The 27,322-nt window shown below is 36.2% G+C and overlaps 1 protein-coding gene across 3 annotated transcripts in view; it reads right to left on the bottom strand.

Moving 5' to 3' along the window:
- Nucleotides 1–27,322, bottom strand: part of MAP3K2 (mitogen-activated protein kinase kinase kinase 2) — a 95,206-nt gene that overhangs the window by 39,408 nt on the left and 28,476 nt on the right. For 2 of the 3 annotated variants that reach the window (XM_082396636.1, XM_082396635.1), the window contains exon 2: nucleotides 2,621–2,690. In XM_082396636.1, coding sequence (XP_082252762.1) covers nucleotides 2,621–2,627 — 7 coding nt within the window. In that variant the 5' untranslated portion in view covers nucleotides 2,628–2,690. Of the gene's footprint in view, nucleotides 1–546; nucleotides 1,715–2,620; nucleotides 2,691–27,322 lie in introns of those variants that run through there. The other variant, XM_082396637.1, reaches the window with a different exon arrangement.

Raw genomic sequence — 27,322 nt, forward strand, 5'->3', positions numbered from 1 at the left:
TAAACAAAACATCAACAAGACATCTAAAATCTTAATTAAAACAAGTGGGGGAAAAATAAACAACTTTCTGTAAATACCATCATTATTTAACATTTATGTTCAAAGTATGGAATTCCTTTTAGAGTTTTTCTCTTTCATCGACACTTTAAGTCAGAAACAAAGAAACGCTTTATAGGTGGATGAAGACCTACTGATACTTGGAAGTGTTTTTTTTTTTAACTTCTCCACCATAACGTTCAACAAGACTACATTTAACAGACAAACTAATGGTCTCAGCCATTAACAACTTAAAAGGTATCAATGCAAGAAAAAAGTAATGAATCCATAAAACTGAATGAAAGGATCATGAACCATGAACTTTTAATCTCTTCCAAACACATCAAAGATTTCTTTCTAAGACTATAAGCATAAGCCTCCTAGTAATGTCAATTATATGATCTCTGGAAAACTTCAGAGACAATTTAATTGATTTTCACTAGTAAATCAACTCTACTAATGATAATCAACAATTGGTAAATAAAGAAACTGAGGGACTTTACAGCTTACATTTTAAAATGTAACCATTTTGGTGAAGAATAATTTATGTTCCAGAGCAGTAGTAATTAAAACATGCTTTATCTTGTAAAGGGAGATCATTAAAAAGAATGTGGCAATGGGGCTTCCCTGGTGGCGCAGTGGTTGAGAATCCGCCTGCCAATGCAGGGGACACGGGTTCGAGCCCTGGTCTGGGAAGATCCCACATGCCGTGGAGCAACTAAGCCCGTGCGCCACAACTACTGAGCCTGCGCGTCTGGAGCCTGTGCTCCACAACAAGAGAGGCCGCGATAGTGAGAGGCCCGCGCACCGCAATGAAGAGTGGCCCCCGCTTGCCGCAACTAGAGAAAGCCCTCACACAGAAATGAAGAACCAACACAGCCAAAAATAAATAAATAAAATTAAAAAAGAAAAAAGAATGTGGCAAGTCAATGGCTTCATCAGTCTTTCAAAGACACAAATAGCTGACTTCTCTAACGTGTAAATTTTTTATAACACTCAATATATTGTTCTACAGTGAAAAAACTTGCATATTAAAATTAAAATAATGGCTCCAAAGGTTTTGTTAATAAATTCCAGGTCTGGAGAAAATTTTAATCCTTCACAAAGTATTCTTTGTAAAATAAAATTTCTATATAATATTAGCTTAGCCAAACAGTAACTGAGCCAGATGGGTATAATGTAATCACAACATGTGTACTGTATATGGGTCCAAGCCAGATTATGTCATTTATTGATAAAAATAAATCCTCCCTTAGGAAAAGAATAAGCTGAAAATGATCTGAACTGGAATAAAATTATCTGATGTAGCCTTAAGAAAAGTAAGACCCTTAATTCTATACTGGGGAAAGGAAAACTCTTAAACATATCTATGTTTTAATTATTTTCTTCATTAAACACTTGAATTTAGGCATTTTCACAATATTTAATGTTTAACATTACATGTTTAATATTATAACACCAAAATAAATAAATGCCTGGGAAGGCTTTGGCTTAAATCTCTTATCACATTTACATATACTAACTTCCTTGTTTAAAAAAATGAATACCGTTTTCTATAGTACATGTAAAGAAGTAAAGAGAGCCATTTGAATAAAAGTAACTTCTTAGGGAGATGACATACAACTGAAGGGTTATTTAATTGAATTCCTTCTTTTTCTGGAATGAAGGAGAATCAGATGGTAAATAAGTACCCAGCAGGCAGATTCTTAATCACTGCACCAACCAGGGAAATCCGAGTGACTAATATTGATACATTTGTTAAGCAAGTGGTAGGAAAAGTGTGACAAAGACAAACATTGGCAAATACATGTCAGCATTAAGATATCGTTATAAGATACTGGTCTAAGTTTAAAACCTTAGCTTCCAACTACCCAGTCCATTTTTCCCCATTTAAGATCGGACAGGCCAGTTGCTCCATTTGTTTCTAGTGTTTCACTGTCCAGTCCCTGCCTCATATTGGAATGCTCAACCCCAAGGAGAAAAGAGAAGAAAAGAAAGAAAAGAGAGTAAAGAAGAAAACAAAATGATATATAAACTGAACACCCACAATCCATTCCCATACTTTAGCCTCTCTTTCCATTAACATTACGACACCATAGGAAATTCACAAGAGTTGTAAAACATATCCTCTTCGAGCATCAATGATTTACTGCTCTATTCTTTTATAAAGTTTTATGATTTATTATTTTTATGCAGCTATTTTCCTTAGCCTATCTATATTATTACACTGTTGAGTAATTAAAACAATTCATTCTTCAGCATTTATTCAACCTTTAAAAGTCAGGTTTCTTTACTAAGTATTCTCTCTGGCCATCAGGTTCTAAGAAAATCACAATCCATCTTAACAGTTTATTTTGAATGTCCATACTCTGTCCTGCATAAACTGGTTATCCCAAAACTGTAAAAGTCAACACAAAAAGTGCTTTAATTGAAAATCTATTAAGTAAATAAATGTAAATATTACATAAATCTACTTAATCATAAAATTTCTTCATAAAAAGCTTATCATACACACAGAGAAAAAGTTTTCCTTCCCATTTTATCCTTTAATTATAGATGAGAAATGCTTTTAGTTGGAACTCACCCATCATTGGCAACCAGCTTGACTATTTGAAAATTAGGGAAATGGTTCTCTCATCAGCATTCTCTATTGCCTAAGAATATAAAAAGATGAACACGTTAATAAGATGAAGAAAGAGAAGAGATAGCCACAAAAAGAAAAAAGTCAGTATAAATAACACTAATGTGAATGTACAATAGTAATACTTTACACATTTTGCTGGGGAGAAGTGCTTTCTTTTTTCCAGATATTCAATTATTGAGAAGGAACTGAAAATCATTATTATTTTAAATTAAATTTACCTCAGTATTTTTCAGGTTCCCATCTATCTAAGCTAAAGCAAAACAAAACAACACGTTTTTTGAGAGTCAAAAAACTTAAGAGATAATCTAATAAACTCAAGTTCCGGGACTTCCCTGTTGATCCAGTGGATAAGAATCCGCCTTCCAATGCAGGGGACGCAGGTTTGATCCCTGGTCGGGGAACCAGGATCCCACGTGCAGCGGGGCGACTAAGCCCGCGTGCCACAACGACTGAGCCCACGCATCACAACCAGAGAGAAGTTCGCACACCGCAGCTAAGACCCAACGCAGCCAAAAATAAATAAATAAATATCAAAGCAAAAACAAAAACAAAACTGAAGTTCCCACAGGGCAATGGCAGATATAAAGACTGAGTGGCAAATGTCATACTTAGAGACATCAACAAAATAGTAAAGGCCTACAAATCTCCATAAAAGAAAATATTATCACAATCAACAAAAAGGAATTAACCAAAAGCTTGCAGCAATCTGGGCAGCATTTAGGAGTCAGAGTAAAAAGAGAACCTTGTGGCATTCTGACCTTCCCTATTCCTATCTTCCTGCCCCTTACTCCCAGCTCCAAAGTAGCAATCTAAACCAACAGCCCACAGTCACCATGAAAATGAGCAGCCTGGCAGCAACTGGAAAGGGCAGAATGTAACTGGAATGCCTTCAAAGTCTGATTCCAAAAAAACTGTCATTATTTGACCTATCTAATGGTTGGTTGATGGACCCCATTTGAAAGGCTGTCTTTATTTAACCTGACTCAAAGCTTTTCCATTGCAAAGAACTTGGAGTGTTTGCTGAAATCAATCAGGGACAACATACCTCAACTGTCTGAGGAAGGGGAAAATAGTTGGGCAAACAATAGGTTAAGAAAAAAATTTTTTAGAAAAGCTGAGGAATGAGATGTCAACAGGGAACTCTGAAAAGCTCCAACAGACTCCTGGGACTCTAGAAGGTACACAAATGCCCAAGGCTGTTGCTTACTCAAGAAAGGCCTAAGAAGGCCCTCAGCTTTCACCTATGACTAACTCTGAGGCTCTGTGTAGCAGTAAGTAAAGGATAAGGTGGAGTTGTAAATGCCTGGGAGAATGTTAAAGGCCAGCCCCAACACACACAGAAAACCACTCAAAAAAGGCTTCGAGACGAGACTTATCTGTTCCAAGTATCTAAGGAAATCTCTGTCTTATCATTAGCTGACAGCTAAACTAAGAGCAGTCTTCAGTGACCATATATGACAAAGAATACAGACTTTAAAAAGTGAGTTCTGAAATGTCACTAAACAAACAAATAAGAACAATAAATAAAAAACACTGGGGAGGGGACTTCCCTGGTGGTCCAGTGGTTAAGACTCCATGTTACCAATGCAGGGGGCAGAGGTTTAATCCCTGGTCAGGGAACTAAGATCCGGCATGCTGCGTGGTACAGCCAAAAAACAAACAAACAAACAAAAAAACACTGGGGAGGGAGAAGAATCTGATTTCCAGAGGTGGCCCATTATAGTATTTTAAATGTCCAGTTTTCAAGAAAAAAATGAGACATACAAAGATATTAGTCCATACACAGAGAAAAAGCAATCAACAGAAACTGACCCTGAGGAAGCCTAAATGTCAGACTAACTAGACCCATGCCAAAATTCCAGATTCCCAGATGAAAAGCAAGTGTTCAGCATAAACTATATTGTTTGTATAAGCAGCTTAGGCACAATAAGCCATTCTTATCAGTTAGGCAGGTGGGGAACTCTCCTGAAATCCAAGTTCTCAGATGCCAGCCAATGATAAGCAGTTCATTCCAAGGATAAGCGGTGAGGCTATGTTAACTCTTTTCTATACAAACAGCAGAAGGAAATTGATAGACAAGTTTAAAGAAACTGCATAAAGCAATAATTATAAGCATGTTGTTGGGTGTACAATATATAGATATATTTTGTACAACAATATACACAAATTTCCCTTTGTATAGTACAAAGGAAAGAGGAGGGATGGAGTTAAAAGGAAAGTTTTGTATGCCACTCTAATTAAGTGGCATTAACTCAAACTACATTGTTTTAAGTTGAGATGTTAATTTTAAGCCCCAGGTCAAGGACTGAAGAATACATTTTTTTTAACATCTTTATTGGAGTATAATTGCTTTACAATGGTGTGTTAGTTTCTGCTTTATAACAAAGTGAATCAGTTATACATATACATATGTTCCCATATCTCGTCCCTCTTGCGTCTCCCTCCCTCCCACCCTACCTATCCCACCCCTCTAGGTGGTCACAAAGCACCGAGCTGATCTCCCTGTGCCATGCGGCTGCTTCCCACTATATACACTACCAAATGTAAGAATACATTTTTTTAAATGGCAAAAGAAATGAGAGAATTAAAATAGCACACAACAAAATATCTATTTAACACAAAGAAGGCAGTAATGGAGGAATGAGGAAAAACAACAACAAAAAAGATACAAAACACATAGAACACAAACATAAAATGGCAGATGTAATCTTACCTTATGTGTAATTATATTAAATATAAGAGGAATGAACAAACCAGTTAAAAGGCAGAGATTAGCAGACTAGGTTAAAAAACATGATCTAACTATATGTTGTCTACATCAGACACATTATAGATTCAGGCACAAAACAGGTTGAAAGTAAAAGACTGTAAAAAGATATACCATGCAAACAGTAGACAAAGGAGACATAGCTATACTAATAGCAGACAAAATAGAATATATTATACACAAGCACTGAATATGAAACTGTGATTAAAAATCTTCCAACAAACAAAAGCCCAGGACCAGATGGCTTCACAGGCAAATTCTAGCAAACATTTACAGAAGAGCTAACACCTATCTTTCTCAAACTCTTCCAAAATTTGGCAGAGGGAGGAACACTCCCAACCTCATTCTACAGGGCCACCATCACCCTGATACCAAAACCAGACAAAGATGTCACAAAGAAAGAAAACGACAGGCTAATATCACTGATGAACATAGAGGCCAATATCACTGATGAACATAGATGCAAAAATCCTCAACAGAATACTAGCAAACAGAGTCCAACAGCACATTAAAAGGATCATACACCCTGATTAAGTAGGGTTTATCCCAGGAATGCAAGTATTCTTCAATATACGCAAATCAATCAATGTGATACACCATATTAACAAATTGAAGGAGAAAAACCATATGATCATCAAAATAGATGCAGAAAAAGCTTTTGACAAAATTCAACACCCATTTATGATAAAAACCCTCCAGAAAGTACGCATAGAGAGAACTTACCTCAACATAAAAAAGGCCATATATGACAAACCCACAGCCAATATCGTTCTCAATGGTGAAAACTGAAACCATTTCCACTAAGATCAGAAACAAGACAAGGTTGCCCACTCTCACCACTATTATTCAACATAGTCTTGGAAGTTTTAGCCACAGCAATCAGAGAAGAAAAAGAAATAAAAGGAATCCAAATCAAAAAAGAAGAAGTAAAACTGTCACTGTTTGCGGATGACATGATACTATACATAGAGAATCCTAAAGATGCTACCAGAAAAATACTAGAGCTAATCAATGAATTTCGTAAAGTAGCAGGATACAAAATTAATGCACAGAAATCTCTGGCATTCCTATACACTAATGACGAAAAATCTGAAAGAGAAATTAAGGAAACACTCCCATTTGCCACTGCAACAAAAAGAATAAAATATCTAGGAATAAACCTACCTAAGGAGACAAAAGACCTGTATGCAGAAAACTATAAGACATTGATGAAAGAAATTAAAGATGATACAAACAGATGGAGAGATACACCATGTTCCTGGATTGGAAGAATCAACATTGTGAAAATGACTATACCTCTCAAAACAATCTACACATTCAGTGCAATCCCTATCAAACTACCAATGGCATTTTTCACAGAACTAGAACAAAAAATTGCACAGTTTGTATGGAAACACAAAAGACCCCGAATAGCAAAAGCAATCTTGAGAAAGAAAAACGGAGCTGGAGGAATCAGACTCCCTGACTTCAGACTATACTACAAAGCTACAGTAATCAAGACAGTATGGTACTGGCACAAAACGGGAAATATAGATCAATGGAACAGGATAGAAAGCCCAGAGATAAACTCACGCACATATGGTCACCTTATCTTTGATAAAGGAGGCAAGAATATACAATGGAGAAAAGACAGCCTCTTCAATAAGTGGTGCTGGGAAAATTGGACAGCTACATGTAAAAGAATGACATTAGAACACTCCCTAACACCATACACAAAAATAAACTCAAAATGGATTAAAGACCTAAATGTAAGGCCAGACACTATAAAACTCTTAGAGGAAAACATAGGAAGAACACTCTATGACATAAATCACAGCGAGATTCTTTTTGACCCACATCCTAGAGAAAGGGAAATGAAAACACAAATAAACAAATGGGACCTAATGAAACTTGAAAGCTTTCGCACAGCAAAGGAAACCATAAACAAGACGAAAAGACAACCCTCAGAATGGGAGAAAATATTTGCACATGAAGCAACTGACAAAGGATTAATCTCCAAAATTTACAAGCAGCTCATGCAGCTCAATATCAAAAAAAACAAACAACAATCCAGAAATGGGCAGAAGACCTAAACAGACATTTCTCCAAAGAAGATATACAGATTGCCAACAAACACATGAAAGGATGCTCAACATCACTAATCATTAGAGAAACGCAAATCAAAACTACAATGAAGTTTCACCTCACACCAGTCAGAATGGCCATCATCAAAAAGTCTACAAACAATAAATGCTGGAGAGGGTGTGGAGAAAAGGGGACCCTCTTGCACTGTTGGTGGGAATGTAAATTGATACAGCCACTATGGAGAACATTATGGAGGTTCCTTAAAAAACTAAAAATAGAACCACCATATGACCCAGCAATCTCCCACTACTGGACATATACCCTGAGAAAACCATAATTCAAAAAAAATCATGTACCACAGTATTCACTGCAGCACTATTTACAATAGCCAGGACATGGAAGCAACCTAAGTGTCCATTGACAGATGAATGGATAAAGAAGATATGGCACATATATACAATGGAATATTACTTAGCCATAAAAAGAAACAAAATTGAGTTATTTGTAGTGAGGTGGATGGACCTAGAGTCTGTCATACCGAGTAAGTCAGAAAGAGAAAAACAAATACCGTATGCTAACACATATATATGGAATCTTAAAAAAAGAAAAAATGGTTCTGAAGAACCTACGGGCAGAACAGGAATAAAGACGTAGATGTGGAGAGTGGACTTGAGGACATAGGGATGCCGGGGTGAGCTGGGACAAGGTGAGAGAGTGGCATGGACATATATACACTACCAAATGTAGAATGGATGGCTGGTGGGAAGCAGCTGCATAGAACAGCGAGATCAGCTTGGTGCTTTGTGACCACCTAGAGAGGTGGGATAGGGACGGTGGGAGGGTGACACAAGAGGAAGGGGGGATATGGGGTATGTGTATATGTATGGCTGATTCACTTTGTTATACAGCAGAAGCTAATGCACCACTGTAGAGCAATTATATTCCAATAAAGATGTTGGGGAAAAAAAAGCATCATTATGATGTGAGAGCCACCATCATCCATTTTAAAAGTACAAGACAAGCTCTTTCATAATCAGACATTTTACATCATTCCTTTTACTCCTTGAAATTATATTTCCATTTCACTTCCCCCACAGAATTTTATCCTGATGTAATACATTGATATTTTTATGCTTGACAGTCTTTTATTGATCAGTCTCTCATGTATCACAGCAACAAAACATGTATGCAAATTTGTTTAAAATTTGTTTCCTATAACTGCAAATAATAAATAATTATTAAATATAAAAAAGAATATATTACAAAATCATTATTAGTGGCAAATAAGGACATTTATAGTGAAAAAATTACCAACTTATCAACACGATATAGTAATTATGAACATGTATGCACCTAACAACAGACTCTCAAAATGCATGGGAAAAAAAAAGATAGACTTGAAATAAACAATTCAAATAGAACAGTTGGAGATTTCAATGCCTCATTTTCAATACTGGATAAAACAAGTAAACAGAAAATCAATGAAAAATGAAGACTTAAATAATGCTATAATATGCTATACAGATAAAATAATGCTATATAGATATAGAGCACTATATCTATAGAACACTCAACCCCAAAACAGAAAAATACACATTTTTCTCAAATACATGTACAACATTTTCCAGGACAGACCACTTGTTAGGCAATAAAACTGATCTCAGTAAGTATAAATAGATTTAAGAAATATGATGTATGTTCCCTGACAACAATGCAATGAAATGAGAAACTGATAATAGAAGGAAATTTGGGGAATTTACAAATATGTGAAAATTAAACAACACATTCCTGAAGAACCAATGGAACAAAAAAGAAGTCACATGGAAAATTAGAAAATGCTTTGAGAAGAATGAAAATAAGAACAAAACATACTGAAAATTATTGGATACACCTAAAGTACAACTTAAAGATAAATTTATAACTGTTGGGAACTCCCTGGCAGTCCAGTGGTTAGGACTCAGCACTTTCACTGCCGTGGCCCGGGTTCAATCCCTGGTGGGGGAACTAAGATCTCACAAGCCATGCAGCATGGCCCCCTCCAAAAAAAAGAGACAGAGAGAGAAATTTGTAACTGTTAGTGTTTATATTAAAAAAAAAAGAAAGATCTCAAATCAATAAACTAAACTTCTACCTTAAAACACCAAAAAAAGACGAGCATGTTAAACCAAAAGCAAGTAGAAAGAAAGAAACAATAAGGATGAGAAGTGGAAACAAACCAAAAAAATAAAAACACAATCGAAATTTTTTGAATCAATGAAACAATGGTTCTTTGAAAAGATCAATAAAATTGACAAAACTTTAGCTAGATTAACCAAGGAAAAAAAGAGGGAAGATACAAATATCTAAATGCAGGAATTAAAGGAGAATTACTACCAACCTTACAGAAATAAAAAGGATAAGGGAATACTATAAAGAACTGTATATCAATGGATTAGATCACCTGGATGAAATAAAGAGATTGAATTAGAAATTTTAAAACTTTTCACAAATAAAAAGTCCTAACCCAGATAGATGGCTTCAAACATTTAAGAAAGAATTACCACCAATTATTTTTAAAAAAAAAAATACTGAACCTAGTATTACTCTGATAACCAAACCAGACAAACACATTACAAGAGAAAACTACAGATTGGTAACTTTGTGAATATAGAAAAATCCTCAACAAAATACTAGCAAACCTAATCCAGAACATTAAAAAAGGGGACTCTACACCATGAACATTTAGGATATATCCCACAAAAGCAAGGTAGGTTCAGCATACAAAAATCAATGTAATAAACCACACTGATAGAATAAAAGACAGAAAGATACATGATCATCTCAACAGACAAAGAAAATGCAAGTGCCAAAATCCAACTGCCTACTCAAAAGACTAGGAAGAAAAGGAAATTTCCTCCAGCTGATAAAGGGGATCCATGAAAAACCCACAGCTAATATCATACTTAATGATGAAAAACTGCATATGTGCCCCCTAAGATCAGGGACAAGCAAGGATGTCCAGTCTTGCCGCTCATATTTAATACTGTACTGGAGGTCCTAGTCAGAATATGAGGCAAGAAAATGAAATCAAAGGAATCCAGACTGGATAAGAAGCAAAACTATCCCTATTTGCAGTTGACAATCTTGTATACAGAAAATCTAAGAAGTTCACATAAACAATATTAGAGCTAATGAATGAGTTCAGCACAGTTGCAGGATACAAGATCAACACTGAAAAATCAGTTGTATTTCTATACACTGGCACTGAACAATACAGAAATAAAATTTAGAAATAAATTCCATTTATAACAGCATCAAAAGAATATCAAAAAGTCTGTACACTGGAAACTATAAAACATTATTGAAAGAAACTGAAACAGATCTAAATATATGGAAAGACATCCCATGTTCATGGATTGGAACAAAATATTTTTAAGGTGACAAAACTCTCAAAGTGATCTACAGATTCATTATAAAGCAGAAACTAACACACCACTGTAAAGCAATTATACTCTAAAAAAAAAAAAAGTGATCTACAGATTCAATGCAATCTCTATCAAAATCCTCTATCAAAATTCCAATGGCCTTTCTTTGCAGAAATGGAAAAGCTGATCTTTAAATTCATATGGAGCTACAAGAGACCCTGAAGAGCTAAAACAATATTGAAAAAGAAAAATAAAGTTGGAGGACTCACACTTCCTGATTTTAAAAATTACTACAAAATTATAGCAATCAAAACAGTGGGGGTACTGACGTAAGGAGAGAGACTGGTGGAATAGAAATGAGAGTCCAGAAATAAACCCAAACATCTATAGTCAAATGATTTTTGACAAGGGTGACAAGACAACGGGGGAAAGAACATTCTTCAATAACAGGTGCTGGACAACTGGATATCCACATGCCAAAGCATGAAGTTGGACCCCTACTTCAAATGATATGTAAAAATTAATTCAAAATGGATCAAAGACTAAATGGAAAAGCTAAATCTATAAAACTCTTAGAAGGGAACAGAGGTATAAACATCATTTTCTACCAACCACCCTTAGTTTTTAAATGCAGAACTTACCTAAAGTGAACAAATTTTAAATATACATTTTACATATGCATTTACCCACATAACCACCAAACAGATAAAAATATAGACATTTCTGGGACCCATAAAGGCTCCTTTGTACCCATTCCCAGTCATCCTTTCCCCACAAGGGTAACCATCATCTTGACATTTATTGCCATAGATTAGTTTTGCCTTTTAAAATTTCATGTTAGTTGAATCATACAAGACAAACTCTTTGTATTTTTTTCTTTTTTGGCCACACTGTGCAGCTTGCAGGATCTTAGTTCCCCGACGAGCGACTGAACCCATGACCTTGGCAGTGAAAGCATGGATTCCTAACCAATGGACCACCAGGGAATTCCCTGTATTTATTTTCACTTGATATCTTATGTCTCTGAAATTCTTCCACATTATCTGTATAAGTATTTTGTTCACTTTCATTGCTGTGTAATATTCCATTATAAGCCTATACCTCAACTAATTTACCCATTCTACTACTGATGGACATGAAGGTTGTTTCCAGTTATTGGCTATTACAAATAAAACTTCTATGAACCTCTTTGAACATGCCTTTTGGTAAACATAAATACATATTTCTGTTGGATATATACCCAAGGAGGGAACTGCTAGATCTCTAAGACATGCATATAGTTAGCTTTAGCAGTTATGGCCGAACATTTCTTCAAAGTGATTGTGTTAAATATATATACTCTCACGAGCAATGTAAGAGAGTTCCAGTTCTTCCACATCCTCAGCAACACTATTAGTCATTCTGGTGGTTGTGTAATATCTCACTATAGTTTTAATTTACATTTATCTGATGATTAATGATGTTGAGTACCATTTTCATTGGTTTACTGGCCACTTTGATATCCTCTTTTGTAAAATGACTGCTTACGTATTTTGCACATTTTAAAATTTTAGATACAAAAACTTTGTTGGATATGTTCATTATGGTCTGTGTCTTCTCCTTACACTCTGTTTATGATATTGATATCTTCACTCTAACAAATTTAATGGAGTCAGTAAATATATAGTGGAGAATTTGGGCAAGTCCTTGATGAGGTGATCAAAATTAACATCACATATAAAGGACGGATGAACATCCTGTGTCTCTAGATGTGATACTCTGAGAAGGACACAACATAAACTAAGCAGTTTTCTGAGAATGTATAACCTAAATACAATTCATAAAGAAACTTTAGACAAATAAAAAATAAGAAACATTGTATTTAAACAAAAAGGGAGATTGCATTCCTCAAAAATGCCAGTGAGACAGAAGTCAAAGAAGGGCTATGGAAATGTTGCAGATTCAAGGAGAGTAAAGAGACATGGCAACTTAATCCATCCTGACCCTAGACTGGATCCTGTACCAGAGGGGAACAATGCTATAAAGACCATTATTAGGTCAACTGACAAAACTGGAATACGCACAGTTACTATTTATTCAGAAAGGCTACATTCCAGTTACTACTGTCTCTGCTATCCTTTTTCATTTTATTCCCAACATCAGAGCCTTTATTATTTGCATAATAAATGATAAAAATGTGCATGTGTGTTCTGGTGGTGATTAACTGGCATGAAAGATATTAGAAATGAGTTTTCATTCATGAAACTGGTGGGGTTCAAATAAGTAGACCGGCTAAAATACCAAAGAAACACTCCTCTACTCTTGCATGAACAACATATTCTTCACTCTCTTTTTAAAATTTTTAGAATGTTTTTACTGAATTATAGTTGATTTACGCCGCTAGTTTCTGGTGTACAGCAAAGGGATTCAGTTACACATATATATATACATATTCTTTTTCATATTCTTTTGGTTTATTACAGGATACTGATTATAGTTTATTATGGTTCCCTGTGCTATACAGAACCTTTTTTAAAATCTATTTTATATAGATTAGCTTGAATCTGCTAATCCCAAACTCCTAATTTATCCCTCTCCACCCCCTTTCCCGTTTAGTAACCACAAGTTTGTTTTCTATGTCTGTGAGCCTGTTTCTGTTTCATAAGTACGTTCGTTTGTGTCATATTTTAGATTCCACATATAAGTAATACCACATGATATCTGTCTTTCTCTGCCTAACTTACTTCACTTAATATGATAATCTCTAGGTCCATCCATGTTGCTGCAAATGGCATTATTTCACTTTTTTTATGGCTGAGTAGTATTCCAGTGTGTATATATACCACATCTTCTTTATCCATTCATCTGTCAATGGACATTTAGGTTGTTTCCATGTCTTGGCTGTTGTAAATAGTGCTACTATGAACACTGGGGTGCATGCATCTTTTTGTCCCAATGTATGTCCAGGAATGGGATTGCAGGATCATATGGCAATTCTATTTTTAGTTTTTTAAGGAACTCCATACTGTTTTCCATAGTGGCTGCACCAATTTACATTCCCACCAACAGTGTAGGAGGGCTCCCTTTTCTTCACACCCTCTCTAGCATTTGTTATTTGTAGACTTTTTTTTTTTTTTTTTAATGGCTGTGTTGGGTCCTCGTTTCTGTGTGAGGGCCTTCTCCAGTTGTGGCAAACGGGGGCCACTCTTCACCGCAGTGCGCGGGCCTCTCACTATCACAGCCTCTCTTGTTGCGGAGCACAGGCTCCAGACGCGCAGGCTCAGTAATTGTGGCTCACAGGCCTAGTTGCTCCGCGGCATGTGGGATCTTCCCAGACCAGGGCTCGAACCCGTGTCCCCTGCATTGGCAGGCAGACTCTCAACCACTGTGCCACCAGGGAAGCCCCTGTAGACTTTTTAACGATGGCCATTCTGACCGGTGTGAGGTGGTACCTCATTGTAGTTTTGATTTGCATTTCTCTAATAATTAGCAATTTGAGCATCTTTTTATGTGCCTGTTGGCCATCTGTACGTCTTCTTTGGAGAAATGTCTATTTAGGTCTTCTGCCCACTTTCTGATTGGGTTGTTTCTTTTCTTGTTATTGAGCTGTATGAGCTGTTTGTATATTTTGGAAATTAAGCACTGGTAGGTCGCATCATTTGCAAATATTTTCTCCCAGTCCATAGGTTGTCTTTTCATTCTGTTTATGGTTTCCTTTGCTGTGCAAAAGCTTATAAGTTTGATTACATCACATTTGTTTATTTTTGCTTTTATTTCTATTGCCTTGGGAGACTGACCTAAACATTGGTATGATTTATGTCAGACAATGTTTTGCCTGTGTTCTCTTATAGGAGTTTCATGGTGTTATATCTTATATTTAAGTCTTTAAGCCATCTTGAGTTTATTTTTGTGTGTGGTGTGAGGGTGTGTTCTAACTTCATTGATTTACATACGGCTGTCCAGTTTTCCCAACACCACTTGCTGAACAGACTGTCTTTTTCCCACTGTATATTCTTGCCTTCTTTGTCGAAGATTAACTGACCGTAGGTGTGTTGGTTTATTTCTGTAAAAGCCTATATTCTTAAAGATAGTGCCAAGGTCAGTCATTCATTTTGAGGATTCTGGTTATTTGATGCCACCAATAAGATTAACCAACTCCTGCCTCTACAATTTTGTTGCATCTATATATCAAGTGAATCTTTCATGCAAGGTATGGCTGAAGTAACTTAAGGAGAGAAAGTTGGGAAGTTAACATGTTTACAAAGCAAATGGCACTTACTATTTTTGAACTTGCTTGCTAATAAATGTTGGTGAAATAAAAGTCTATTATATTTGACAGAATTTAGTCTAAGGTTTACTTTCATTATAAGCCAATAAATTACAAGGAAGCAGCTGATCTTCACTTAACTTCATTGACTGGTAGCTACTTTTATTTACCTAAAAGAACACAATAATTGTGCATAATCAATTTGACTTTGTTCAATTCACAACACCCAACTTAGGGCCTCTGCACTTGCTTTTTCTACATCTAAGAGTCTTTCCCCAAGTCCTTAAATGGCTGCTCATGTCTACTGACCATCCAATATAAAATATTTCTCCCACTCACTCAATTATTTTTTTTACATCATCCTATTTTTGCTTCTTGATAGAACTTATCATGACACAAAAATACTTCTAATTTAGTTAATTTACTTTTTTATTGTATCTCCACCCCCAATGGCACACAAGAGCCTTAAGAACAGAGACTTTATTGATATGGTTGATTACTGCATCTCCTATGCACAGGACAGTGCCTGGCTCATAGAAGGTGTTGAGTATTTTAGAATGAAAGACAGAAAGCAAAAAGGTGGGAGGTGGGGGATAAGAGAAGAGAGAAGTTAGCTTGCAAAGATAAAAACCTAAATCTAAAAGAACAGGGAAAAAAATAATAATAAAAGAACAGGGGAAAAAAGGTCTACACAAATACTCACACTATAAGAAAATAAGCAAGACATTAGTAAGACAGTTTTGCACTCCACACTCAAAAAGCCCATGGACCAATAAAGAAAAGAGGAAAAGACACTGCTGTAGTGTCATGCATGTTAACAGAGATATGTCACTAAAATATAGGTAAGAAATACCCAACTGTGTGACAGTATTTTGCCATACTGTACTATGACTAATTATTTAAAGTGCATTTCATTATAATTAAGCACACCCCCATCCGCAAGCAGATCATGAATTCACTGAGATCAAACCAAATGTTATGTAACTCTTTATCCTCACCAACAAACAACAGTCAAAACTGGTACTCAATCTAAATTTGTTAAACTGTTCTAACAAGATTTTAATGATTTCACGTTTATAGGAAACTAATAATGATTAGAAGACTCTGTCCTGATATGAATAAATTACAAGTTAAATGAGATCTATGAAAGTGGTGTATGAGAAGCTGACAGTAAATTGAGAGCATCTCATGACATTTCAGCCTATAAAGATTCAGTCTAAGCAAAGATGACCTATATTCTATGTATCATGTAAAAAAGTTTTTAAAAATTTTTATTGTATGTGGCTTTATTTTCCAAAATACATCCTTTGTCCTGGAATCATTCTCATTCCAGGATCTAATCAAAATACACTTAAAACAAAGTAACCTATTTCTGAAACTCAGTAATTCAAACAACTTTCTCAAACACTAAACCCACAAAAATATATGCTAAAAATGAAAACTATAATTTATATTAAAATATCATTAACACTCTATAATCTTCTGAAGCTTTCCAAACAAAATAATTTACACTGACCGCACATTTCATGTCACTCACAACCTATCTAAGGTCTTTATCTAAAATCACTTAGGCTTAGACTAGGGAAAAGCCTTTATATCACAGTGTTCCTCACTGTCCAAAACCTCACTTATAAGCATTCACTTCAACAAGGTGGCATACTGAAAACTTGTATTCATGTTCTTGTGTAATGTCCTCCTGTTAAGCACAACTGGACCTAGTGACTCTCTTTTTAACAAAAAGAACAGGAAAAAAATGATGAGATGTCATCTCTGAAATTAGGTTACAAGAAGACTGACTTCTATCTTGCTCTCTCTCTCTCGGTAGCACCCTCTGAAGAAAGCCAGACAACATTCTGTAAGCTGCCCTATGGAAAGGCTCACATGGCAAAGAAACAGTATCTCGCCCAACATCCAACAGGGACTTAAGCCTGCCAATAGCCAACTGAATGAGGAAGCAGGTCACACCCCAAGTGAGCCTTAAAATGACTACAGCATGGCCAAAAACCTCACTGCAGCCTTGTAAGGAATCCAGAGCCAAAAGTACCCAGATAAGCTGTGCTCTGATTCCTGCTCCACATAAACTGTGAGATAACAAATGCTTGCTGTTTTAAACCCCTGAGTTTTGAGGAAACTTCTCATGCAGAATAGATAATTAACACAGAGGCAAAAATTAACTTTTTATATCTATGTAAATGTTGATTGATATTTCCAGACAAAAATAAAATACTAACTAAACAGAGATGTATGAGCTATAAAGTGATGTCATTCTAATACAAATGCCATTCTGCCTATACATATATACTTATATACTTTAAATCTTTAAAGTATATTTAAAATACTTACACTTTTATTTAATATGTTATTACTTAAGATTCATAAAATGGAGAGGACATTTTTGATGCATGGAGTGTCTTTCCGTCAAAACTAAATGGATTCACTGCAGCATTATTTGTAGGAGTAAAAAGTGGAACCAACCCAAATATCCATCACCTGAGGAACTGATAAGAAAAATGTGGTATATCTATACAGTAGACTATTATTAGGCAATATAAAGAAATAAGATACTCAGGAGTGACATCAGCAACATGATGGACTATGAAGCTCCAAGCCCTTATCCCCCCACAGAACATTTAAAATCAGCCGAAAGCTGGTGAAATAAGAGCTCTGGAAAACAGTTAAACTAGGAGCTCTGGAAAACAGTTAAACAACTACAACAACCAAGTAAATATCTAATCAAGTAAACGCTACATTCAAAATAGAAACAAATTTTGGGGCTTCCCTGGTGGCGCAGTGGTTGAGAATCTGCCTGCCAATGCAGGGGACACACAGGTTCGAGCCCTGGTCCGGGAAGATCCCACATGCTGTAGAGCAGCTGAGCCTGTGTGCCACAACTACTGAGCCTGCACTCTAGGGCCTGCAAGCCACAACTACTGAAGCCCGTGCACCTAGGGCCCGTGCTCCGCAACAAGAGAAACTATCACAATGAGAAACCCGCACACCGCAACGAAGAGTAGCCCCTGCTCACCGCAACTAGAGAAAGCCCGTGCACAGCAACAAAGACCCAACACAGCCAAAAATAAATAAATAAATAAAATTATTTAAAAAAAAAATTTTTTTTTGTGGCATTTTTATTTGACCTTGCTCCACCCCCTCCCTACACAGTCTTGGTCTGGAGCAAACAGCCTGGTTCCCAAATCCCTCCCCCAAACTAGAGGGAACAAAGCAAATTTCTTTGCAGTGTTCTAAGCTGCTGGGAGCTGCCTGAAGGACTGACTGCTCTCTGTTGTACCTAACTCAGAACTCAGATGGAAAAGATGCCAGTACTATGTGGGTAAACTGCAGGGGGCCTACAGACCTGCAGATGCCTGGAACAAAAGATTATGATACATACAACAGATCATCTAGGGCCCTGAGGAGAAGATTCAAGGGGAAGATTCTTTGGAAATTTAAGACCTTTAAAAGCAGTTGTGGGGACTTCCTTGGCAGTCCAGTGGTTAAGAGTCTGCACTTCCACTGCAGGAGACGCAGGTTCAATCCCTGGTCAGGCAACTAAGACCGCACATGTGGTGTGGCCAAAATAAATAAATTTTTTTTAAAAAAGGAGTGTCAGATACAGCAGAAAGGTCAGAATTTGGGGTACAAGATGCGGGACAGTGGGACCCTGTTAACCTCTGTTGGAGGTTAATGGTAGAGAGACTGGGATCAGCATTTTAAAAAAAAAAAAAAAAAAAGCAGTTGTGGATATGGGGGAACTGAAGACATCACATGGAGATTTAGCAAAAGGTATGCCCAGAAAAGGCCTGAGAAGACAAAAAGCCTTCACACTGGGCTGATCCTAAGCCCCAAAGCACACTCGGCTTCTTAGTGAAAGACTGGTCTGACAGACACAGAACAAGTCTGCAAAGGCAGGGAGAAGTGATCATTTTTTCAAATGATTAATTTTCAACATAAAATGACAAAGCATACAAAAAACAGGAGAACATGGCCCATTCAAAGGAAGAAAAATAAAGTAAGTGGCAAAACCAGCCCCAGAGAAGCATAGGTGATGAACTTACTGGATAAAGACTTTAAAACAACTGTCCTAAATATGTTTAAAAAGCTAAAAGAAAACACAAAGAAAAAAAGAAACAAGGAAAACAATATATAAACAAAATTACATTATCAACAAAAAAAAAATTACAAAAGGGAACCAAACAAATTCCAGAGCTGAAAAATAAAATAAAGGGGTTCAACAGTAGACTTGAGTAAAAAGACAAATCAGCAAACTTAAATATAGAACATTTGAAATTATCAAGGCTGAGGAACAGAAAAATATAATAAAGAAAAGTGAACAGAGCCTAAGGAACTTATGGGACACCATCAAGCAGACCAATATATCCATATAAACATTATAGGAGTCTGAGAAGAAAAGAGAGTGAAAGGGGCAGAGAGATTACCTGAAGAAGTAATGGCCAAAAACTTGCCAAATGTGATAGAAGACACGAATTTACAAATCCAAGGAGTTCACTAAATTCCAAGTAGGACAACCCAGGCAGATCTACACCAAGACACAATATAATCAAACTGTTGAAAGACAGACAGAATCTTGAAAGCAGCTAGAGAAAATTCACTCATCATGTAGATCCTCAAAAAGATTACCAGTAGAAACTGTGGAGGCCACAAGACAGTGGGATAATACATTAAAAGTGCTAAAAGAAAAAAAATGCCAACAAAGAATTCTGTATCTACCAAGAGCTAAGGAAGTTCATTACTATTAGTACTGCCCTACAAGAAATGCTATGGAATTTCTTCATATTCAAACGAAAAAACACCAGACAGTAACTCTAAGATATATGAAGATAAAGACCTCCTGTAAAGGTAAATACATGGGCAAATATAAAAACCGGCATTACTGCAATATTGGTCTGTAACTTCACTTTTTATTTTCTACAGGATATAAAAGACAAATGCACAAAAATAATTTTAAATCTACGTTAATGGGAACACAATGCATAAAAATGTAATTTGTGACACTGACAATAAACAGGGATGAACAGAGCTATATAGAAGTAGAGTTTTCATATGTGATTGAAGTTAAGTTGATTTCAATTCAAAACAAACTGTTATAACTTTAGGATGTTATATGCAACCTCATGGTAACCACACACAAACACACACACACACACACACACAAACCCAACAGAACATAGATTTAAAAAAAAAAAAAGGTGAGAAAAATCAAACTGCATCACTACAGAAAAATCAACTAAACACAAAGATAGGCAGAGATGGAGGAAATGAGGGACAAAAAAATACAAAAATACAAAAAACAAAATGCCTTCTCTATCAGTAATTACTTTATTTGTAAAGTAATTAAGCATTCCAATCAACAGGCACAGATTGGCAGAACGAACTTAAAAAGCATGATGCTCCTGTATGCTGTCTACAAGAGACTCACTTTAGATCTAACGACACAATAGGTTTAATGTGAAAGGACAGAAAAAGATATTCCGTGCAAATAGAAAGAGAAGAAAACCAGAGTGGCTATACTAATATCAAACAGAACAGACTGCAAGTCAAAAATTGTTACAAGAGACAAAGAAGAACATTAAACACTAACAAAAGGGTCAATTCATGAAAAAGATATAACAATGATAAACATCAGCACTCCAAAATATATGAAGCAAACTGATAGAATTGAAGAAACAAATAGACATACTTAAACAACAACAACAGTTCACTCAATACCCCACTTTCAATAATGGATAGAACAACCACACAGATCAATAAGCCAACAGAAGACTTAAACAATACTACGAGCAATTAGACCTAACAGACATATACAGAACACTCCACCCCAAAACAGAATATATATTCTTCTCAACTCCACATGGAATATTCTCTAGGATAGATCATATGTTAGTCCACAAAGAAAGTCTTAAAAATTTAGTAAGATTGAACTCAAAATATTTTTTCCAAGCACAATGAATGAAACTAGAAATCAATAGCAGAAGAAAAACTGGAAAGGTAACAAATATGTAGAAATTAAACAGCAAACTCTTAATCAGCCAAAGAAGTCAAAGGAGAAATCATAAGGGAAATTAGAAAATATCCAGAAACAAGTGAAAATGAAAACACAACATACCAACACTTTTGGGATGCAGTAAAAGCAATGCTAAGGGAGAAATTTACAGCTGTAAACACACACATTAAAAAAAAAGATTTCAAGGGACTTCCCTGGTGGCACAGTGGTTAAGAATCTGCCTGCCAATGCAGGAGACACAGGTTCAAGCCCTGGTCCAGGAAGATCCCACATGCCACAGAGCAACTGAGCCCGTGCGCCACAACTACTGAGCCTGTGCCCTAGAGCCCACAAGCCACAACTACTGAGCCTGCGTGCTGCAACTACTGAAGCCCATGCGCCTAGAGCCTGTGCTCCGCAACAAGAGAAGCCACCACAGTGAGAAGCCCGCGGACCGCAACGAAGAGCAGCCCCCGCTCACCGAGCAACAAAGACCCAACACAGCCAAAAATTAAATAAATTAATTAATTAATTAAAAAAAAATAAAGATTTCAAATCAATGACCTAACTCTACATCCTGAGGAACTAGAAAAAGAACAAACTAAACCCAAAGCTAGCAAAAGGAAAGAAATAATAAAGATCAGAGCAGAGAGAAGCAAAATAGAGAAGAGATAAACAACAGAGAAAAATCAATAAAACCAAGAGTTGATTCTTCAAAAAGATCAACAAAATGGACAAATCTTTAGCTAGACAAAGAAAAAAGAAAAGATTCGAATAACTAGAATCAAAAATGGAAGAGGGAACACTACAGAAATAAAAAGGATCAGGGAATTCCCTGGCAGTCCAGTGGTTAGGACTCCATGCTTGCACTGCAGGGAGTGCAAGGGTCTGATCCCTGGTTGGGGAACTAAGATCCCACATGCCATGTACCATTGCCAAAAAAAAAAAAAAACCCTCCAAACAAGAGAAGCCCAGGGACTTCCCTGGTGGCACAGTGGTTAAGAATCTGCCTGCCAACGCAGGGGACACGGGTTTGAGCCCTGGTCCAGGAAGATCCCACATACCGCGGAGCAACTAGGCCCGTGAGCCACAACTACTGAGCCTGCGCGTCTGGAGCCTGTGCTCCGCAACAAGAGAGGCAGCGATAGTGAGAGGCCCGCGTACCGTGATGAAGAGTGGCCCCCGCTTGCCGCAACTAGAGAAAGCCCTCACACAGAAACGAAGACCCAACACAGCCAAAAAGAAATTAATTAATTAATTAATTTAAAAGCCTTTAAAAAAAAAAAGGCAGGATGGTTCAACAAATGAAAAGTCAATGTAATATATCACATCAGTGGAAGAAGGGGAAAAAACACACAATCATCTCAACTGATGCAGAAAAAAAAAAAAATTCAATACTCTTTCATGATAAAAACACTCAACAAACTAGCAACAGAAGGAAACTTCCTAAACATAATAAACATCATATAAGAAAAACCTATACCCAACATCACACTCAACTGTGAAAGACTGAAAGCATTTCCCCTTAGCTTTTCCTGGTTGAGATTAGGAACAAGACACAGATGCCCACTTTGCCACTTTTATTCAACATAGCATTGGAAGTTGTAGTAAGAGCAATTAGGCATGAAAATAGGCCTCCAAATCGGAATGAAGTAAGTAAAATGATCTCTGTTTGAAGGTGACATGATCTTATATGTAGAAATACCTAAAGACTGTACACACACACACACACACACACACAAACACACACACAGTGCTGGAGCTAATAAACAAATTCAACAACACTGCAGGATACAAAATCAACACACAAAAATCAGTTACATTTCGATACACTATGAACAATCTGAAAACAAAATTAAGAAAATTCCATTTACAATAGCATCAAAAAGAATAAAATACTTAGAAATTAACTTAACCAAGGCAGTGAAAGACTTATACAATGAAAACTACCGAATGCTGCTGAAATAAATTAAAAAGACATAAATAAATGGAAACACATCCCATGTTCATGGATGAGAAAACTTAATACTAAGATGTCAATACTATCCAAAGTGATCTACATATTCAATGCAATCCTTATCAAAATCCCAATGATTTTTTTTTTTGTGGAAATAGAAAACCCATACAAAAGTTCATAAGGAATCTCAAAGGATGCCAAATAGCCAAAACAATCCTGAAAGAGAACAAAATAGGAGGACTCACACTTCCTGATTTCAAAACGCACTACAAAGTTACAGTAATCAAAACAACACGTGGTGCTGGCATAAAGACCAATGGAATAGAGTCCAGAATTAAACCCTTGTATATTTGGTCAAATAACTTTTGACAAGGGTGCCAAGACTATGTAACAGGGAAAGAACAGTTTTTTAAACATTTGGTGATGGGAAAACTAGACATTCACATGCAAAAAAAAAAAAAAAGTAGCCTTACTTTACACCAAATACAAAAATTACCTTAAAATGGATCATAAACCTAAATGTAAGAGCTAAAACTATAAAACTCTTAGAAGAAAATATAGAGGGAAAGCTTCATTTTTGCAACAATGTCTTGGATGTGACACCAAAAGCACAGTCAACAAAAGAAAAAATAGATAAACTGAAGTTCATCAAAATTTAAAACATCTCATGGATGAACCTGGAGGACACTATGTTAAGTGAAACAATCCAGTCATAGAAAGACAAATAACGCATGATTCCACTTATATGAGGTATCTAAAACAGTCAAATTCATAGAAGCAGAGAATAAAGTAGTTGTGGGGTTGGGGGGCCAGCAGGTGGTGAAAATGGGGCATTGTTATTCAATGTATATAAAGTTTCAGTTATGCTGATGATTAAGTTCTAGAGATCTGCTGTACAACACCTGAAGTTATTAATATGGTATTGTGCACTTAAAATTTTGTTAAAAAGGTAAATATGTTAAGTGCTCTTACCACCACCAAAAAAAGGGGGGGGAGGGGGACACAAGGAATTTGGGGGAGGTATTGGATATGTCTATTACTCTGATAGTGGTGATGGTATCATGGGTGTTCATATATGTCCAAACTCATAAAATTGTATACATTAAATACATGCAGTTATATTTTATCAATTACACCTCAATATAACTGTTTAAAAAATTTTAAACTTCTGTGCCTCAAAGGACACAATCAGCAGGGTGAAAAGGAATGCGAGAAACTATTTGCAAACCATTTATCTGATAAGAGGTTAACGTCCAAATATATAAAGAACTCTTACAATTCAACAACAAAAAAACAAATAACATGATTAAAAAGTGGGCAAAGGACTTGAATAGACATTTCTCCAAAGAAGGTATACAAATGGCCAATAAGAATATGAAAAGATGCTCAATATCACTAATCATTAGGGAAACTAATGCAAATCAAAACCACAATGAAATACCATCTCACACCCATTACAATGGCTACTATCAAGAGAAAAGAAAATAATAAATGTTGGCAAAGATGTGGAGAAACTGGAACTCTTATGTACTGTTGGTGGGAATGTAAAATGGTGCAGTCACTACGGAAAACAGTATGGTGGTTCCTCAAAAAATTAAAAACTAAGTTACCATATGATCCAGCAATTCCACTTCTGGGTATATACCCACAAGAATTGAAAGCAGGGACTCAAACAGGTTTTTATACTTCCATTTTCATAGGAGCATTATTTACAATAGCCAAAATGTTAAAAGCAACCCAAGCGCTCACTGACAGATGAATGGATAAACAAAACATGGTGTATATGTATACAATGAAGTATTATTCAGCCTTAAAAAGGAAGTAGATTTTGACATATGCTACAACATGGATAAACTTTAAGGACATGTTACTAAGTGAAATAAGCCAGCCAACAAAAATACAAATACTGTATGATTCTACTTATTTGAGGTACCTAGAGTAATCAAATTCATACAGACATAAATGAGAAAGGTGGTTGTCAGGGGCTGGGGTCAGAAGAAAAGGAGGAGTTTTTGTTTAATGGGTCTAGAGTTTCAGTTTTGCAAGATGAAAAGAGTTCTAGAAAAGGACAGTGGTGATGGTTGTACAACAATGCTAATATATTTAATGCCACTGCACTGTACACTTAAAAAAATAGCGAAGACAGTAAATTTTAAGTTATTTTTATTTTACTACAATTTTAAAAATACCAAAGAAACACCCCAAAACACTTACTTCTTGCAAAATCCCAACAAGACTCAAATCTAAACTTAATGATCCTACACTGTGCTTTCCTTCAAATGCAACCTTTTTTTTTTTTTTGGCTGCATTGGATCTTTGTTGCTGCGTGCGGGCTTTCTCTAGTTGTGGCAAGTGAGGACTACTCTTCATTGCAGTGCGTGGGCTTCTCATTGTGGTGGCTTCTCTTGTTGCAGAGCATGGACTCTAGGCGCGCGGGCTTCAGTAGTTGTGGCACACGGGCTTAGTAGTTGTGGCGCATGGGCTTAGTTGCTCCGCGGCATGTGGGATCTTCCTGGACCAAGGCTCGAACCTGTGTCCCCTGCATTGGCAGGCAGATTCTTAACTACTGCACCACCAGGGAAGTCCCGCAACCATTTACTTTTAAAATGTAGGGTTTTATTTTTTATTTTAAATGATCTACTAACATTGTAAATACCTCCATTTCGTATGCTTTGAGGACTACCATTCACTAATGTCTTAAAAAAAACTGTTAAGCGTCCACTCACTATGTGCCACATATACTGTAGTAAACAAAGTCCCTGTACTCTTGGGACTTTGTATACAAGTGAATACAAAGTGCCAATGAAGAAAACAAACTCAGTGAATGAGTAAATAGGTAAGCTCTCTAAAAACAGAGAAGGTATCAGTCTGAAGAAGAGTCAGTGGGAAAACTCTCAAGGCTAAAGAATAGCACACACAAATGCCCAAAAAGCTTAGCATGCTCCAGGAACTGTAGGAAGGACTGTGTGGTCAGTATTTTACAAAGCAAAGGGGGAGTGGCAAGAAATAAACTGAAAATGTAAGCTACAGCCACTACCAAGAAAGTTCATAAAGGAGTTTGACTATCATATATAATACAGTAGAAAGCCAATAAGTGGTTTTAAGCAAAGATATGATTTGATATGGGGTTTTTTCTTTGTTTGGTTGCATTTGTTTTTGTTTTGATTTGTTTTTAAATATCACATTGGGGGACCTCCCTGGTGGTCCAGTGGTTAAGACTCCACGGTCCCGATGCAGGGGGCCCAGGTTCGATCCCTGGTCAGGGAACTAGATCCCACATGCCACAACTAAAGATCCCGCATGCCGCAACGAAGATCCCACGTGTAGCAACAAAATATCTCGTGTGCCACAACTAAAGACCCCGTGCAGCCAAATAAATATAAATAAATAAATAAATATTAAAAATAAATAAATATCACATTGGCTGCTGAATAAATGTAACAGCCAAAGTGTGTATCACTCATAGAATGGACACACTATAAATTCAGGCACTGAATGTTATTTAGTTGGTTCATTTGCATTACTACAGATACAGGTAACAAAACATGGATATTTATTCATATTGAGCAAACAATGCTTGAAGTTAAAAACATATGTTGAGCAAAAAAGCAAACAAAAAAGAATGCTTACAGTGTGTTTTCATTTGTAAAAGAGGGGAGGAATGACTTTACAGTGCCGATATATAACAAGTACTACCTCAGCCAGGTGACCAAGGTCAACATTACAGTGATAAATCAAGTTTATACTCAACCTTTAATATGATGTTATCAAATATGATGAAAATGGCACTTTACCTTTGTGGTGTTCCTCCAAGAACTCATAAACTAAGTAATATGAGAAAACATCAGTCAAAATGAAATTTGAGAGACAGTCTATGAAATACCTGATCAATATTCTTCAAATCTGTCAAGGTCATTAAAAACAAGGAATGTTTGAGAAACTACCACAATCCAGAGGAATTAAGGCATTATAAAAACCAAATGTAATCTGGCATCCTAGATGGGATCCTGGAATGGAGAAAGGACAACAAAATCTGAATATGAGATTAATAATGATGTATCAATATTGATTTGTTACTTGTGACAAATGTATCATAATAACATAAGATGTTAACAATATGGAAACTGGGTGCAGAATACAAGAACCCTCTGAACTACCTAAAAGTTTCCTGTAAAACTAAAACCCCAAACTCAAAAAATTATT

This window comes from Balaenoptera borealis (assembly GCF_965194805.1).
Source record: "Balaenoptera borealis genome assembly, chromosome: 6".
In the NCBI taxonomy this organism is placed as follows: domain Eukaryota; kingdom Metazoa; phylum Chordata; class Mammalia; order Artiodactyla; family Balaenopteridae; genus Balaenoptera; species Balaenoptera borealis.